The 16,374-nt window shown below is 53.8% G+C and overlaps 3 protein-coding genes across 4 annotated transcripts in view; 2 read left to right on the top strand and 1 right to left on the bottom strand.

Moving 5' to 3' along the window:
* Window positions 1-4,353, top strand: part of SAFB (scaffold attachment factor B) — a 41,227-nt gene extending 36,874 nt beyond the window's left edge. Inside the window, exons 17-21 of one of the 2 annotated variants that reach the window (XM_079770104.1) lie at window positions 33-75; window positions 2,504-2,622; window positions 2,919-3,019; window positions 3,432-3,498; window positions 3,757-4,353. In XM_079770104.1, the coding sequence (XP_079626230.1) occupies window positions 33-75; window positions 2,504-2,622; window positions 2,919-3,019; window positions 3,432-3,498; window positions 3,757-3,886 (460 nt within the window). In that variant the 3' untranslated portion in view covers window positions 3,887-4,353. Of the gene's footprint in view, window positions 1-32; window positions 76-2,503; window positions 2,623-2,912; window positions 3,020-3,431; window positions 3,499-3,756 lie in introns of both variants that reach the window. The other variant, XM_079770103.1, reaches the window with a different exon arrangement.
* A 3,897-nt stretch (window positions 4,354-8,250) lies between these two features.
* MICOS13 (mitochondrial contact site and cristae organizing system subunit 13) lies at window positions 8,251-10,466 on the bottom strand. Its single transcript, XM_079771310.1, has 4 exons — window positions 10,012-10,466; window positions 9,121-9,298; window positions 8,877-8,928; window positions 8,251-8,475 (listed from the first exon to the last, which is right to left on the bottom strand). The coding sequence occupies exons 1-4, from the start codon at window positions 10,038-10,040 to the stop codon at window positions 8,378-8,380; spliced, it is 357 nt and encodes a 118-aa protein (XP_079627436.1). The 5' UTR covers window positions 10,041-10,466; the 3' UTR covers window positions 8,251-8,377.
* Window positions 10,467-10,971: 505 nt separating this feature from the next.
* HSD11B1L (hydroxysteroid 11-beta dehydrogenase 1 like) lies at window positions 10,972-16,353 on the top strand. Its single transcript, XM_079771313.1, is given in 7 exon segments — window positions 10,972-12,765; window positions 12,849-12,979; window positions 13,581-13,641; window positions 13,644-13,691; window positions 14,080-14,171; window positions 14,531-14,624; window positions 14,758-16,353. Coding segments are annotated over 7 exon segments (942 nt in total). The 5' UTR covers window positions 10,972-12,692; the 3' UTR covers window positions 15,201-16,353.
* The last annotated feature ends 21 nt before the right edge of the window (window positions 16,354-16,374 follow it).

Raw genomic sequence — 16,374 nt, 5'->3', positions numbered from 1 at the left:
CCTTATGGTTTCTTTTCAATTATCTCTTTTAGGAGAGAAGGTTCAAGGTCCATGATGGGAGAAAGAGAAGGACAGGTAAATCAGAAGCTATGGTTGTAGGCCAAGTTTTCCCATTGAGTTCTCTTTCGTTCTTATACCAGCCTTCCTCCTCCTCCCTTTTGCATTAGTGCAAGAATGAGTAAAGGAGAAGGGCAGCCCTTCACTGTTTGTGGGATGACAATTTGAATTGTGCTTCGTCTTGTTTGGAAATCTCAACAGATTTTCTGAAGCCTTTTTTGGATTTGACCTGAAGTTCTATACGCCTAGTAGCTAAATGCACTGGTAGTAAAATGCTAGAGAGCCTTGGGTGAGTCTGAAAGGCTCTGTAGGAATGTACCTTGTGACCTAAACAGCTGACAGATGCCACACTTCCTTGTGGAGTCCAGGTGCACCTGTGGTCCCTGGTCAGCCTTCCCTGGTGATCCTCAGATAGCATCCCAGTCTCTGGTCCACACTCGTTCCTTTTGCAGAATTAACACCTTAGGAAATAAGCTTAGTTTTCTACTTTTTTTCCTATCTTACATGTGGATTGAGAAATTTCCCAAGGAGCCCCAACTCTTGAGTGGTTAAATGGAAAATCGAAGGGATTGAGAGAAGGTTGTGGTCAGGGTAATGTTCAGCAGAATTGCTGTCCTATGAGTCTGTCCTTTCCCTGACTCCAGCATCTTTCCCAGCCTGTTCCATCATTTCCTAAGAACGTGGCTGGGGGTGGCTTAGTTCCTTGGTATATCGAGGGGTTCCTCTGCCACCTCAGGACTAGTTCTGTGATCCTCGCATGAGTCCGTTTTCTCTTGGAGATAAATCTTACATGCAGCCAAGTCTAGACCCAGTCTTAAGGTTTTTCTTTGGTGGAGAAGTTGAACACAGTGGTTAAACTGTCAAGGCTCTAGAATCAGAACCAGGGTCATGCCTGCTGCCACCACTTTTGCCGAGCCTATTTCTCTAGCTGTGAAATGAGGTTATTGTACCACATAGGTGGTTGAATAAATGAGACCACATGTTCAGAGAAAGTGTTTGCACAGTCCCCCACACATAGCTGTTACTGCTAGCGGGTTTTCATCTGATATCAGACAATGCAAAACTGAAAGGGTTTGTTGATTTTAGTGCTGCCCCAAGTGGCAAATGATGACATATGACAACAGGAAGGGGAAATATCACAGATCTTCGGGGCCTTGTTGAACTGTTACATGGGCTAGTTAGTTGGACAAAAGAATGTTGATTAAACTTTAAAATGCCAGGAAGAGGTGGAAATGGGCTTTAAAGAACCAGGTCTTGCTAAGTTGAACTTTCCTGCTTCCCTATATTAAATGTTCCTCTGTCCAGTTATGTGTCTTTAGATAGAAGGCTACATGTAAAAATTCATTCTTTCTTCAACCTTCGTCTTTGTCCACAATCAGATGAAGCTCTGTAAATCATGAGCTATAATTTATTTTGTAGAAGTGTTATTTCAGGGGTCCGCTTTAAACAGCTTTTCTTTAATTTGACAGCACAGACTTTGGTGGACACTTTGGTCTTTGATTTCGCCCCTTGAAGGGACAGTGCTCTGTTTTGTCCACCTGGTAAAATTGACCCCTTATCTTCTCTTGTTGAGGGGAGGTGTCCATGCACATTTGGGGGTAAGAGACCAGGTGGCAGTTAGGGCTTCATGTAAGGGCATGGCCTTGGAGGGCTCCCAGCCTAAGGGGTAGGTGAACATGGCTGTAGGCAGTGACCGGACTGCTGTAGCAGGCATCCAAGGGGCTTCATGACCAGGGCTCCCTTATAGTTCCCTCTCATATCAAATGTGGTTCTGGGGCAAAAGCCCCCAAGGTCACCGGTTGGGTTTGTGGAACAGCAAATCATGGAGGGAAAGCCACCTCCCCTGGTTCCAAAAAGTCATCCATAGATGTTCCTCTAGCAGACAGGGGCTTCTTCTCTCATTCCTCCTTCATGGAGCACAAAGAATGGGGCCAGGCACTACTAGGGCTGTGCCAGCGAAGCACTTGATGGTGCAGAGCCAGTGGCAAATCAGGGGCATAATGCGAGGCCCAGTAGTGAGTTGTGTTAAAGGATTCCTTGTGGCCCTTCTACTCTGTGGTTCTGCAGGGGTGTTTATATTGTTAGCACAGGGGCTCATTCTTGGCATGGAGCAGTTGCTAGGTCCCAGCACCCCTCAGTCCCTCAATCTCTCAATTCTCTGCCTTCTGATTAGGGTGAATCTCAGCCCTAAATATCCTTCTCCTTTTCCTTGACTCTTGAGCAGCTGTTCTTCACCAGGCCATGAGCAGACTTCAGCGATGCAGCTGTGTCATGTGAGATGAAATGGCATGTGTGGCATAAGGCAGTGTGCAGAGTGCCTGGCAACATGGACTCGGGTGTGCAAGTGCTTCTGAGTAGTAGTTGTCTTTATTACCTTGTTGCCCCAAAGGCCTTGGGATGAAGGGTTAATACTAAAGCCTTTTCATTTTGGCTCTTTAACATTCAGCATTATCCTGAACGCCACGGAGGACCAGAGCGCCACGGACGGGACTCCCGTGACGGGTGGGGTGGATATGGCTCTGACAAGAGGATGAGCGAGGGCCGGGGGCTGCCTCCTCCACCCAGGTTTGTGTCTCACACTCCACAGTTCCCTTGTGGGCCTCACATATAGCTGACAGGCTGAGGACCCACCATCTTTGGGGTGAGATGAGCACTGGCTCTATGGCTCAGGCCACCTTGGAGCTCTTTGAGTAACATGGGGCCAGAGCCAGCCCTGTTTCCCTCAGTCCCCACTGCCTGAAGGGCTGGGGGGCTGGGAACACAGAATGCTAAACCCAAGCTCCAGAACCCACTGCTGTTGATGTTCTGAGAGGCAGAGATGGGGGCAATCCAAATCAGAGATGTTTCTTTCCAAGGGGCAGACGTGACTGGGGGGACCATGGCCGAAGAATTGAGGATGACCGTGCATGGCAGGGCGCTGCTGATGGAGGCATGATAGACAGGGGCCACAAGAGGTGGCAAGGTAAGGCCTGGCTCTCAGGGATGCATCTGTCCGTAGAGAAGCATCTAGAAAGTTTAAGCTGCACCTGCTCTTCACTAATCATTGCTAATCCCCCTCCTCTGAGAGCAGGAATACTTTCTCTGCTCTCCCTCCCCAGGGCCTGGTAGAGGAGAAGCCCCTTAATGACGGGGGGGGGGCAGTGAGGGTTGGCACAGAAGAGTGATGTGGGTGTTGGTAACTCCTCCCCCCTGTAACTTAGTGAGGACAGCCCTGTGGCGTTCTGGTGCTTATACATTCACTGGAGACCTGTGAGATTTGGTTTGACTGGGTGGCTCAAGAAAGGGACTGGACATACCAGAACCCTGTGTCATTGTCCTCTAAACTACATTCTGTGCTTAGAAGCACCATGTGAAAAGTGTCTCTTGTTTTCCAGGTGGTGAGAGAAGCATGTCTGGTCACTCTGGGCCAGGTCACATGATGAACAGGGGAGGGATGTCAGGGTAAGGCATTCTGTCAGTTGGTCTCTCTGTACTAGTCTCCTCTTTATATGTTGGCTTGCCTTGGGGAAGTTTTAGAAACATTCAAGTCTTCCCAACTTACCCTGCCTCCCCTAATGTACTGTGTCCTAAAATGGTGCGAGGTCTGTCCCATGGTGCTGCTGCTTGAGGGAAGAGGGTTCCGAAGAGCATGTGACCCACAGCACCCAACACATCCCACTAAACAGACTCAGAATATATGAGCATCTGCATTTGTTCCAGGCGTGGCAGCTTTACCCCCGGTGGGGCCTCTCGGGGTCACGTGATCCCGCGTGGTGGAATGCAAGGTGGATTTGCTGGCCAGAACCGGGGCAGCCGACCTAATGACGCTCGCTTCACTCGCCGCTACTAAGTGCTTGGAATCCTGTGTTCCGTCATGTGGCAACCAGAGTATGTTCTGTTAGGATTTATCTTAAACTGTGTACAATAACTTTTTTTTTATCTGCTGCCATATTGTAGCTCGATACAATGTGAATTTGTTTTTTTTTTTTTTGTTTTTTTTTTTTTTTTGTAATAAATGTGTTTCTGTTCACATATCCTTTATTTAAAGCATCCTCTCTTTTTACTTCTGTCTCTTTAAAACAAAACTATACTCAGCACAGCTTTTCCTTTAGGAAAGGAGGGCAGCTTCCAGGGACTGTTGGGGTTTCCAGCAATCCTGTAGCCCTTGCTGAACAGGCTGTTATTTTCTGTGTGTGTGGTAAAATATATATAAGATGAAATTTACTATTTTAACTATTTTTATGTGCACCGTTCAGTGGCATTTAATTCACACTGTGTACAACCATCACCAGTCATCTTTGGAACTTATTTCCCCCAACTGGAACTCAGTAAACACTAACTTATCTCCCCTTCCCCCTCCCCAAGCACCCATCATCTAGTTTTGTCTCTATGGATCTAACTCCTCTAGGGACCTCACATGAGTGGAACTGCATCCTAGTGGGGTGAGGACAAGTTAATAGCAAAGTGGGGAGCTGAAGGAAGAGCTGTTGAATACCAGGAAGTGATGAACTCTGCTGGGGGAGGGGCAGGGCCTGAGTGTGGAAGGGGTGTTGTCAGGACATGAGAAGGAAGGAGACCTTATGGCTGGACAGTGTGAGGCCGATGTGTTCAGGGACCAAGCATTCCTGTAATCCAGGGGTTTGCAGCTTGGTAGTTGTCTCCCACCCTCAGCTTCAAGGAGTCATATGTCCTCTGCTCAGCCAATGGGCCCACTGTGTTCCTCTGCCGGAGACCAACCACCTGACCTGTGACAAAGGGACCAAGCTCTGCCTTTGCATCCTGCCTTGGGGCAAGTTCCTTCATTTCTGAATCTCCATTTGCTCAACTGTAAAATCCAGCTACTGGGTTGCTTTAAGAGGTACCATTGTGGGACTTTCCCCCTCTCCTTCCTACCTATTCTCCCTCTCCCCCCCCATCCCGTCCCAACCCATCCCATCTCCCCTCCACCCAAGATATAAATAGCCTTATTCTCTGAAGGCCACATAACAGCTCCCAAGTTCTAGTCCACTAGGATACCTATAAACCACAAAACTTTACAAAGAAACACACAGCGGTTGTGTGTGGGGGTGTGTTACCTTGTACTTTCAGACTTAATAAAAGCTGGTTTGGCCCTCAGCCACTATGGGAAGAGACCAGGCTGCTGCAAACCATGTGGCCCAAAGTTGGACAGCATAAAGGAAGGGGCTCGGCCTTTGCCCAGCATATGGCTCTGGGAACAGAGCATCAGCTGGACTTGTTCTCAGCAGGTAACATGGAAACCCTGAGCCCAGCACACACAGGATCCTTGAGGCTCATGTCTCTCCATTCAGCAGAACTCACCATCCGTCCTATCTTAGCATAGTCCCACCAGGACAGGGGTGGGCAAAGTGAACTCTGGTGGCAAATGGGACTTGTCAGGTCAGATTTTAAAAATTAAGGACCTTGAGATGGGAGATGACCCTGGGTTATCCAAGTAGGTCCAATATCATCATAAGGATCCTTAGAAAAAAAAATAGGGCAACAGGGGAGACAGATGTGAGAGAGAGGGAGGAAGAAGACACTGCTGGCTGTGAAGATGGAAAAAGGGCCCAAGGACCAAGCAATGCAGCAGCCTCTAGAAGCTGGAAAAGGCCAGGAAACGGATTCTGGAGCCTCCAGGAGCCAGGCCCGCTACCACCTGGATTTTAGCCCAGTGAGACCTGGGTTAGGCTCTGACCTCCAGAACTGAAACAATTTATGTTAAGCCAACAGCCACAGGGTACTCATACCAACCCCTAACGCAGTTCTCAAACTAGGGTGATTATGTCCCCAGAGGACATTGGGCAGCACCTGGAGACATGTGGTTGTCATGACTGGGAAATAAGGGGTGTTACTGGCATTTGGGGGTGGAGGCAGAGGTACTGCTCAATATCTACAGTGCCCAGGATGCCCCTCCCCCCCCCACCCAAAGATTCATCTGACCTTGAATGTCTGATGCTGAGGTGAGGAAACCCTGCCGAGGTGGTAGGTGCTGTCAAGGGCACCCACAGGGTGCCAAAGAAGCCCAGAGTGGGCTCTCAACTCAGTCTGAGGAAAGAAGGAATAGGTTAGGGCAGTCAGCCAGGAGGAAGGGTGGTGGCCTGGTGAAGGGGGCCCATGAGTTGTGGGCACCTAGGGAAGTAAGAAGAGGGCCCTTGGGAGGTATCTGGGCTCACAGGGAGGGCAGTGGGGAGCCATCGGGTATTTCTGAGCAGGATAGTGACATGATCAGACTTGACTTTGGGAAAGATTGGTGGGGCCAGCCTAGAGGTGGGGAGACCAGGAAGGTGGTCTTGCACTGGTAATGATACAAGTGGACAGAGAGGAATTGGGGGGTCTGACTAGGTGAGGCAATGGAGGGGTCAAGAGTGGCAGTCTGGTCTCTGGGCTGGCGGCTGGATCCACATGGAGGATGAGAGAGTAGCCATGAGGAGTCAGGAGCCAGCAGCTGATCCTGGGCCCAGCATGTGGGCAGTATCTAAGTAAATCATAGAGGCTGTAAAGACCAGGTCTTGGGTTCAGTTTCGGGGACTCTCCCATGCCCCAATACACACACACACCCCGAGTACAAAGTTCATGAGCTGCAGGACAGCCTCCTGGAGGTGAGGGTGCCAGGAGAGCTGAGCATGCTCCCAGGGCAGCCCCTTGCACACCTACAGAGGTTGGTTTCCTTTTCTGCAGGCTTTGTTGGATTGACAACGGGCTTTTAACAATTGCTCAAGTGCGGTGGGGTGGCCTTAGCAGGTCTCTCCCCACTTCATGAAATAGTTATGATAAAGGTGGGTTGAGCCCAGCTGGCATGCTCAGTGGCTGAATGTCATAAGAACCAGGTCACGGTTTGATTCCCAGTTAGGGCACATGCCCAGGTTGCGGGTTCCATCCCCAGTGGGGGACATGCAGGAGACAGCCGATCAATGAGTCTCAGGGTATAAATCCCTCATGGGCCCATGAGGGTGAAGCAAGTGGAAATCCTGTGTCCCAGGTAGGGTTTAAGGTTAACCATCTGGGCTCCTGGTGGACAGGTTGGGCTTTTAACCTGGCTATGCAAGTGTCTCCATCTGAAAAATGGGCCAATGGGACTGGGGGAAGGGCACAGTGGGTAGAGAGCCAGGCTGGGCGGGTCCTGAACTTAGGCCACACTCCTGCTTCTGAGATGGCCAGCGCCAGGTCCCTCTTGGGCAGCACCAAGGATCAGGGATGCTGGCCTTACCCATCCTGCCTTCACCCTAGACCTGCTCCCATCCCAGGAGAGGCCCAAGTGCAGAGGAGGCACAGGGAGCTGGGCAGCATTCAGGTGCCACAATGGACATGGGAGACCATGGTAGCACAGGTCTCTGTGGGTTTTGCCTCCCCAAGCACCGCAGGCCAGGCCACCCACCCTCAGCTACACCTCGCCCTGTCATCAGGTAACAATGCGTTGCTTCTCTGGGGAAATGCCTGGCCTCTACTTTCCTCACATGTAATACCTGCTGCTTCTTCCAGAATCATGGGTCTGTGGGAGCTTTATCCCTAAACTGAGGGACAAACACCCCAGCACTCTTGGGAACAGAGAATTCCATGCTGGCTCAGAGAACCATAACCAGGGTCTTCTCCTTGCTCTCAGGGCAGGTTCCTGGGTCAGCCTCTGGCTCCTATCTGTGCCCACCTCCACCGCTGACTGGGGCACAGATTTCCTTCTAGTGTCACAACAGGGGGATGCCCTCAACGGTGGGGTGGCTGGGAACATCTAGACAGCCCAACTTCCCAGCAGATACGTTCAGATCACTAGACAGCTGATCCAGTGTGGGTACGAGTGCCAGGGAAGGCTTCTGAAGGGAACAGAGCACCTCCGTGAGATGAAATCGGGAGGGCAGTGACCTCCAGGCCTATGCTCCCAGAGAATACCAGACCACTCCCCCAGGCAAGATTGGAAGTGTAGACGGCACAGGAGAGATGAATTCTTCCCAATCTACTGAGCCCTGGCTCCCAGACTGCCTACCCAGGGCTCAGTCCGCTAAGACCCCAGATCCCCCAGCCCAGTTTGGCCTTCAGCACTTTCTTAACCCTTTCCCAGGGCGCTGAGCACTGGGGCCACCTATCTGTTCCCACTTCCCATATGGGGTGAGGGTCCCAGTGGTCAGGGACCAGACAGAAAGGTGTGTGCCGAGATCAGGCTGTGAGCAGCCCCCAGGAGCCAGAAGCACACACGCTGAGAGCCAGCTGGGACAAGCACACAGGTCAGGAAACACTTCCAAAGTCCTTTATTGGGCGGCAAGGCCGGGAGCTGCCCTTAGATCAGGGTCCCATTCCAGAGGCTTGAGGTCCGTGCCCATTTCCGACTGGGGAGACAGCCTCCTCTGATAGGCTACTTGATTCGTTCCTTCAGGTATTCCCAGCCCTCCTTGGTGTATTCACAGGCCTTGGAAGGGGCCACCGACAGGGCCGACATCACTGTCATGATGCCTGTGGGGAGGGAAGAAGGGCCCAATGCCTGGTCAGGCTCCCCACCTGCAGCCAAAGGGTTTAATCCAACCCCTTGGGACACCCAACTCAGCCATGCTCTTAGAAGTGCCACTTCCAACTTTGTCAATTCCACACCAGGGAACTGAGACAGAGGAGGGACAGGACCTCACCTTGTCCGAGGCCACCTGACCCTGATGTGCTCCAGTGGTGGCCCAAGCTCTCAAAAAGAGGCTCCATCTTGCTCCTACCTCCCTGGAACCTCCACCCCTTCTCTCTCAGATGTGGGAGAGGACACACAGCAGAAAGGGGAGTGATGGAAAGGCATGACCAGGAAGCAGGGTCAGGGGTGCTAGACTAAGGTACCTGGGGCCACACCCCCAAGCAGAGGGACCAGGGCCTACCTGAATTCCAGGACTCACGGATGTGAAAGTTAAACTTTGGAGGGGCTGGGAGCTGGGAAGAGACAGGGGAGAAGGGGCTGATGAGAGGGGAAGGGCCTGGCAGCCCCAACTCCCTCCCGAGGCAGGGAAAGCAGCACATGCCCCAGTGTGGAGGACACCAAGCAAGGTTGGAGGGACCAGGGACTGAAGGCCACCCCAAAGTTGGTTCCCATCAAGCTTCAGCCTCACTCCCGGCATGGGGTACCTGGGGTATCTTCAGGCCCGTCTGCTCACACACGTACTGGCTGAACTGGTACATGGCAGGGGGGACAACCTCCTCCGCCCTCTGAAGGGCTGCCTGGCTCTTGTCGCTGGGCCCCAGCAGCTCCTGGTCGTACACCAGGTAGACCACTCCCCCAGCCACACTCCCCTTGATGAGAAACCTGAATGCAGGGAAGGAACGACAGCAGCTTAGGGAACACTGCAGGCCACCCACGGGATGTGGAGGAGGGGCGGGGGGAGGACCCTAGGCCTATGGGAGTAGGAGTTAGACCCCCTAGGGAGCCCCACAATCCAAAATGTGACATACTTGAAGCCAGGCAGCTAATAGGGAAATGACTGGGCACCTTGCTAGCTCAGAGGCATGCTTGACCCGTACTAGGCACAGTAGTCCATTTACAGTGTGCAAAGCAGGAGTACTCCGCCCCATTCAACTTATAAACTGAGGCCCGCAAAGGGACAGTGGATCACTAATGATTAAGCATAGAGCAGGGAACAGTGAAGACAGAAGTCCTTTGACTTTCTGCCTTCTGCCCGAGGAGGCACCCTCCGCAAGGGTTTTCCAAGTGTATCTGGTCGCTTCCTGTATGTCCAGCGCCGCTGTGGGTGCGCATTCACCTCCTAATAAATGGCGTGCGGCACACCCACTTTACAGAGAAGGCAACTGAGACTCGGAGAGATCTCGTATTCCGAGAATACGAAAGCAAGGGCTCGCGCGACCTCGGGAATCACCTCTCCGCTTGAAACTCAGTTTCCCCATGTGGGCCATAGGGCACCTGACACTACGGGAAACGAAGAGTAGATGGGGAGCAAACCAGAGGAGGGTGTCCGCAGGGAGGACTTTCTCGGGAGCTCGAGGCCCGCCCGCCACACGCACCTCATCATCGACCACACTCGGGACACCATAGCCGCTCGACTCCGCGCGCAAGGACAGTCGGCTCGCCCGCCGCTTCCGGTAGCGACGCGGCAGAGGCCTCTAGGAAGTGTAGTTTCCTTTGTCAGCCGCAAAGGCCTCCGGGAGTCGGAGTCTCGTTACCGCTCAGAAATGCCAGAGGTTTGGGTCCCACCGCAAAAGTGTGCGGAGTAATCTTATGGGCCGGGCCGCCGCAAAGCTGTCTGGGAAATGTATTCGGCGCTGCCTTGTGAGGCGCCGGATGACTTGCCTAGCCGTCAAGGCTCCTGGGAAATGTAGTCCGGTCTCGGTGGCGTGAATGAAAAGAGTAGCAGGGTGTCTGGAGTGAGGCCTGAGGGTGACCCAAGAAGATGTCGGAGCCCGGGAGATCCACCCGCGCCCGCGCGGGTGACTCAGGACAAGGGCCTAAGAAGAGTGTCCCTAGAAGCCAGTTGTCACGGCAACACGAGGTCGGAATTGTTCGAGAGAGGCGGATCTAGGTCACGTGAGCGGTTTCGAATGGTGGGGAGTGTTTTCCTTCAGGAAACTGAGCTAGGGATTTGGCTGGGATCAAAAGAGCCAGCCGGAGGCCGTTGCCTGGCAACGCCGGGCGTCGCAGAGTCCGCGCGGCCTGGCGCTTTCTGGCGAAGAGGCAGGATTGGTCACGTGACTCGGGCCCTACGGGAGGGGCGTGTTCGGGGGCCGCCCGCCGTGAAGGGTAGACCCTACTGGCGTGCGCTTGGCTCCCGGGCAGGGACCCCCAGCCCCGGTGTACGGCGGAAGAAACAGGCTCGAGTGGGTGAGTGAGCGGTTGGGAGCTCGGAACGGGTCGCACGCCCTTTTTGTACCACGGGAAAACTGATGCCCAGCGAGGTCAGAGGGCCAGTGGATTCTGCGAGGATCCGCTTCCCTCCATCCCCATCTCAGCCCAGGTGCTTCGTCCATCCATCCATACATCGGTGGGAAGAGGGTTGAGCTGAGGGGCTTCACGGGCTTTCCCTGGAAGGGAAGGAGGTGGGAGCGGGTTCCCTGCTGCGAGAATTGCTGGTGTGACTGGGAAGGGCGACAAGTTCACTTGTCTGAGAACTGACTCCTAGACAGGAGTTGGGGAAGATGGGAATGGACAGGTGGGCAGCGGCCAGACCCCCTGGGGGTGTGAGGAGCTTGGTCTCCATCTGGAGCGGTGGCGAGCCCCTGGGAGGGTTTAGAGCAGGAAGAGGCACACCAGACTTCTTTTGACACATCCCTTTGGCTGCTTGGCTAGAACAGGTTGGGAGGAGCGGAGTGTAAAGATAAGGGAGGAGGGGAGGCCGCTGGAGCTTTGTTGTGGGGCAAAGGACATAGGGCTGGATCTAGAGATTGGGGATATAGGAACTCCCAATCGCACCAGCGCTCAGCATCCTGGGTCCTAGAAGTCCCCTCTCCTCTTTGTCCCACTGAGTACAGAGGATAGAAACCCCAAGATGTGATGAACCTGTGCCCTCTTCAAAGGAAACCTATGACTCCCCAAACTTTAAGCAGCCAGCCTGTTTCTTTTGCCTTTTCCCTGGGCCAAGTAAATCGCTCCCATAGCTTAACTCTCATGACATGGGGACCTTCTCACTCCTCCTGGGTATCTCCAGAGTGGTCTTTTGAGGCTCCCCCAGCTCTTGCCTCCCACATTCCTGTGTTAATCTAGTATCTATTGAGCACCTGCTGTGTCCTTGACACAGTTTGGGGCACTGAAGACCTAACAGTGAAAAAAACAGAAGTAGGTTTCTGTTTCCTTCCTGACCTCGTGTGGTTGACAGTCTAGGACAGTGATGGTGAACCTATGACACGCGTGTCAGCACTGACACGCATAGCCATTTCTGATGACACGTGGCCGCTGAGGCGGCCGCATGCCGAGGATGAAACATTTGCTGCTCCTGAGGATGAAACATTTGCAAAATAATGTTTTTTCCTCAAAGTGACACACTACCCGAGTTATGCTCAGTTTTTTGGCGAAGTTTGACACACCAAGCTCAAAAGGTTGCCCATCACTGGTCTAGGAGAAGTGAATGACAGTGAACATGAAACAAATCATCAAGGTGATTTCAGGTGATGTTACGTGCTGAGAAGGAGAAAGAAGTTGTAGAGGTAAGGGAGAGTAAGGGACGTGCTTCAGAAAAAGAGGCCCAGGAAGTGCTCTGGGAAGAAGTAATTTTTATGCGGAGACTTGAATGAAGTAAAAGCAAGCCATTGGATTATCTGCCTGGAGCATTTAGGGCAGAGGGAACAGCCAGTGCAAAGGCCCTGAGGCAGATGGTGACTGGCTGGTTCTCAGGAACAGCAGAGGCTGGTGTGGCAAAAAGCAGAGTGAGCAAGAGGGGCTGGTGCATGAAGGGCCCTTTTGGTCATCAAGGAGTGTGACTTTTGTCCTAAATGAATCTGGGAGAATTTTCAGCAGAGGGAGGCAAGATGTGATTCTGCTGTTGCCTGGAAGGAGAAAGCCCCAAAGACTGGTAGAGTGGTTCAGGTGACCTGGATGGTGGCCTGGACCACGTGGTGGCTGTTTTGATGGAGAAGAGGCGCAAGTCTAGGGGCCAAGATGATCTTCAAACAGAGGAGCAGTTGGGGAAACAGGTGTGGCTGTGGCCCAGGACCATGCTGGCCACCCTCTCTCTCACTGTTTCCCAGGGCGGGCCATGAAGGTACTCCTCCTCACTGGGCTGGGAGCCCTATTCTTTGCCTATTATTGGGCTGACAGCTTTGACCCAGGTGAGTGCCTGAGGTGGGCCAGGGAGGAATCCGGCCAGCTGCTCTGTGCACACTCTAGGCTGACCACCCCTGCTCGCTGCCAGCTAGCCTCCAGGGAGCCCGTGTGCTGCTGACAGGAGCCAGTGCTGGCGTTGGGGAGGAACTGGCATATCACTGTGCCCACCTGGGCTCCCACCTGGTGCTCACTGCCCGCACCGAGGCTTTCCTGCAGAAGGTGAGACACCCATCTCCAGTGTAATGGTGGGGGTGCGAGTGGGTAGAAAATGGGGCCTGGGTTTGAATCTCTGCAAAGATCCCAGGTTTCCCATGTGACCTTGGGCAAGTTGCTTAACCTCTGTGAGCCTTAATTTCCTCATTTGCAAAAGGGAAAACAAAGTACCTTCTTGTGTGCTGTGGAATTGGGTGGATGCAGTAAGACAGTGAGTGTCAAACAGGAGTGTTCCTCGGTAAATGGCAGTATTGGCCGTGTCCAAAGGCTGTGATGATAGACAGGGCTCCCAAACTGAAAAGGGGGGTGGGTGGACTTTTCTTAGCAGCAGAACGTTCCGAGGAAATGCACAGCTCTTGGACACACACCTTCCAGAATTTCAAGGGGGCCAGAAACCTTGAGATTTATCTGATATCCCCTGAGTTTTAAATCGTGATGATTGATCAAATGAAACAGATGCCAGTTTACGACCCCAGTGGTAAAGCTTTGGGAACTGAACAGGAGGTTCAGAGTAGGGGACGGGGCTCCAGGCTGGGGCCCCAATGCGTCTGGCAGGTAGAGGGAGCCTACGGGGTAGAGGGGCCCACGGGCAGCTCTGGCCCCCCAGGTGGTAGGGAACTGCCGGAAGCTGGGCGCTCCCAAGGTCTTCTTCATCGCTGCGGACACGGCCTCCCCGAGGTGCCCGAGCGCGTGGTGCAGTTTGCGCTGGACAAGCTGGGTGAGGGGCGGGGCCTGGAGTCTGGGACCTTGGCTTAGACTTTAGGGGCAGGACCCCAATTGGCGTGGGGGTGTGGTAGTAATGGGTGTCTGTGGGAGGAAATTTATAAGGTTCTGGGGCGTAACTGGGGGTGGAGCCGCATTGCATCCAGGGAGCTCCATTGGATTCAGGCCGTAGCCTGGAGCCTGTCAGGATCCGGGGAGTAGGGCTGGGTCTCTTTCATCTGGGGGGGGGGGGGGGAGGGGGGAGAAAGGGCTCTACCGAGGGCGGAACTCGTTGGTTCCACGCTCTGGGTGAAGTGTGAGAGTTTAAGAGGCGGGGCTAGGGAGGAGTCCGGGGGGTGGAGCCTCAAGGACTAGCTCCTCGCTGATGGGCTTCTCCTGGACGGGCGGGCTGGACTACCTCGTGCTGAACCACCTGGGTGCCGCCCCAGCAGGCACGCGGGCCCACAGTGCCCCAGGAACTAGCTGGCTCATGCAGGTGCTCCGCCCCTTCTCGACCCGGCCCTGCCTCCCAGCCTCCCGGGCGGGTGCTCCATCCCTCCTATCCCCGGGTCCCACCTCTAAGTTTGCTAGATTTCACCCCGTTTTTCGACTGTGGCTCCTCACACTGCCGGCACTCCAGCCCTTCCTTCCCAGGCTCCATCCTCTCCCCCATCCCTCTTTGGGCTCCGGCCCCCCCTGCCCTCCTGCTTCTAGGCTCCACCTCTCCAGGCCTTGGCTCCGCCCTGGTCCTAGTTCCTGCCCATCCCTAACCAGCCCCTCCCCCAAGGTTTATAGGTTCCGCCCCCTGCCTCCACCTTCTGGGCCTGCTGCCTGACTCCCAGTCACCGCCTCCAGGTGAACTTCCTGAGTTACGTGCAACTGACTTTGTTGGCGCTGCCCAGTCTGACGGACAGCCAGGGCTCCCTGGTGGTGGTGTCCTCGCTGCTCGGTGCGTGACGCGGGGCGGGGAGTGGGGAAGCCACAGGCCTGATGCAGGAGAGCCTGGATGGGGCTAGGAGGTTACCTCGAGGAGGGGGAGAGCAGTGTGTGGCAGCTCAGCTGCTACCCTCCTGCACCCCCAGGCCGTGTGCCCACGTCCTTCTCCAGTCCCTATTCTGCGGCCAAGTTCGCACTGGACAGTTTCTTTGGCTCCCTGCAGCGGGAGCTGCATGTGCAGGATGTGAACGTGGCCATCACCATATGCGTCCTGGGCCTCCAGGATCGCGCCTCAGCTAAGGAGGGAGTCAGGCAAGACCAGGGGCAGGAACCGGGGGTTGTGGGGGGCCACCCAGCCCCAGCCACAGTCCACACCAAGCACTGCTGTCCCAGGGGTGTCACAAGGACCAAGACAGGCCTGGGGCCCAAGGCAGCCCTGGCTGTGATTCGGGGCGGTGCCACGCGGGTCTCCTACGTCTTCTACCCCTGGTGCTTCCACGTACTCTGCCTCCTGCGGGCCTGGCTGCCTCACCCAAGGGCCTGGTTCATCCGCCAGGAGCTCAATGTCACTGCCACTGCTGCTGCCTGAGCTCCTTCATCTTCTCGGAGAGGACCCTCATCCAGCCACCCTGAAGGTGGGACACAGAGACACCTTTGCGAGGGTGGCCATGACCCAAGATAGCATCATCAATACAGGAAAGGAAAACCGAAAAACTATTAGCACCCGGAAACAATGAAATCTCTGGGTGTGAGAGCAGTGTGTGTGCCAGTACCTTGTCAGGGGCCTGGAAGGCATTACCTCAGTCTTCTCCTTGGTCATTGTTGACGTGATTGCTGCTTCTGTTTCGCGGATGGGGAAACTAAGGCTAGAGGTCATGTGGAAAGCCAGCCCTAGGGGCTCCCTTGGATCCATCCTTCTGTCTCCCACGTGGAACCACCTGATTTGTTCTTTCCACTCACTCCTTGCCCTAAGCAAAGGAGAGCCACAAAACCATCTACCCAATGGCAGGGTCCAAGGAGGGGAGAAGGGAAGGAGTGTGTTTTGCTCTGTACCCAGCCTCCCTTTTCATAATACAAATCCTTTTCCCCTTGCACATCTGTTGTTCAAATTTCTTGGTCCTTCCAGCAGGCAGGGAAGAGTGTGTGTACTAGAGCTCTCAACCCCATTTCACAGGTGGAGAAACAGGCTGGGAGGGAGGTGGGCTCACCCAGCAAGTCCGGGGCAGAAGGAAGGATACTGATTGTGGACCAAAGGTATTATTTGCCACACAAAATACATGGTTTGTGCATGGGTAATACTAATGTGCATCAAGGACTACACACTTGACATTAGGATTGAAAGAGAAAAACGAGAAAAAAAATTATTTTTGTTCTTATACTTCTCATTTCTGCATCGCCTAAAATAAAATCGATTCACACCAAATGCCACCAATGGGCACTATACCACATCGCCTTCCTTATCCCTAACTCAGAGGTTGGCCTCATATAAAATGCCTCCGTTTATGGAAGTTTTATTTTGCGTCAGGTACCATTATATCAAAGAGTTTGGAATATGTCCTATTATTGCCCTTATTTTATAAATGGAGAAATTCAGGTATTGAGGTTGAAGTCCCTGGCGCCAGCTAGCGGCTGAGATGGGATTTCACCCAGCAGAGGTGAGATTCGAACTTTCCACGCCCCCGGAATAGGGAGGCACCCTAGCCATAGGCATACCCACCAACTCCCACCCCTCGCTAGGGCCGGCTGGGATAAATGTGCTTGCT

The sequence above is a fragment of the Cnephaeus nilssonii genome, assembly GCF_951640355.1.
Source record: "Cnephaeus nilssonii genome assembly, chromosome: 5".
Taxonomy (NCBI): Eukaryota; Metazoa; Chordata; class Mammalia; order Chiroptera; family Vespertilionidae; genus Cnephaeus; species Cnephaeus nilssonii.
Note: the sequence above shows the minus strand (reverse complement) of the source record. Positions and strands in the feature narration are given on the sequence as shown.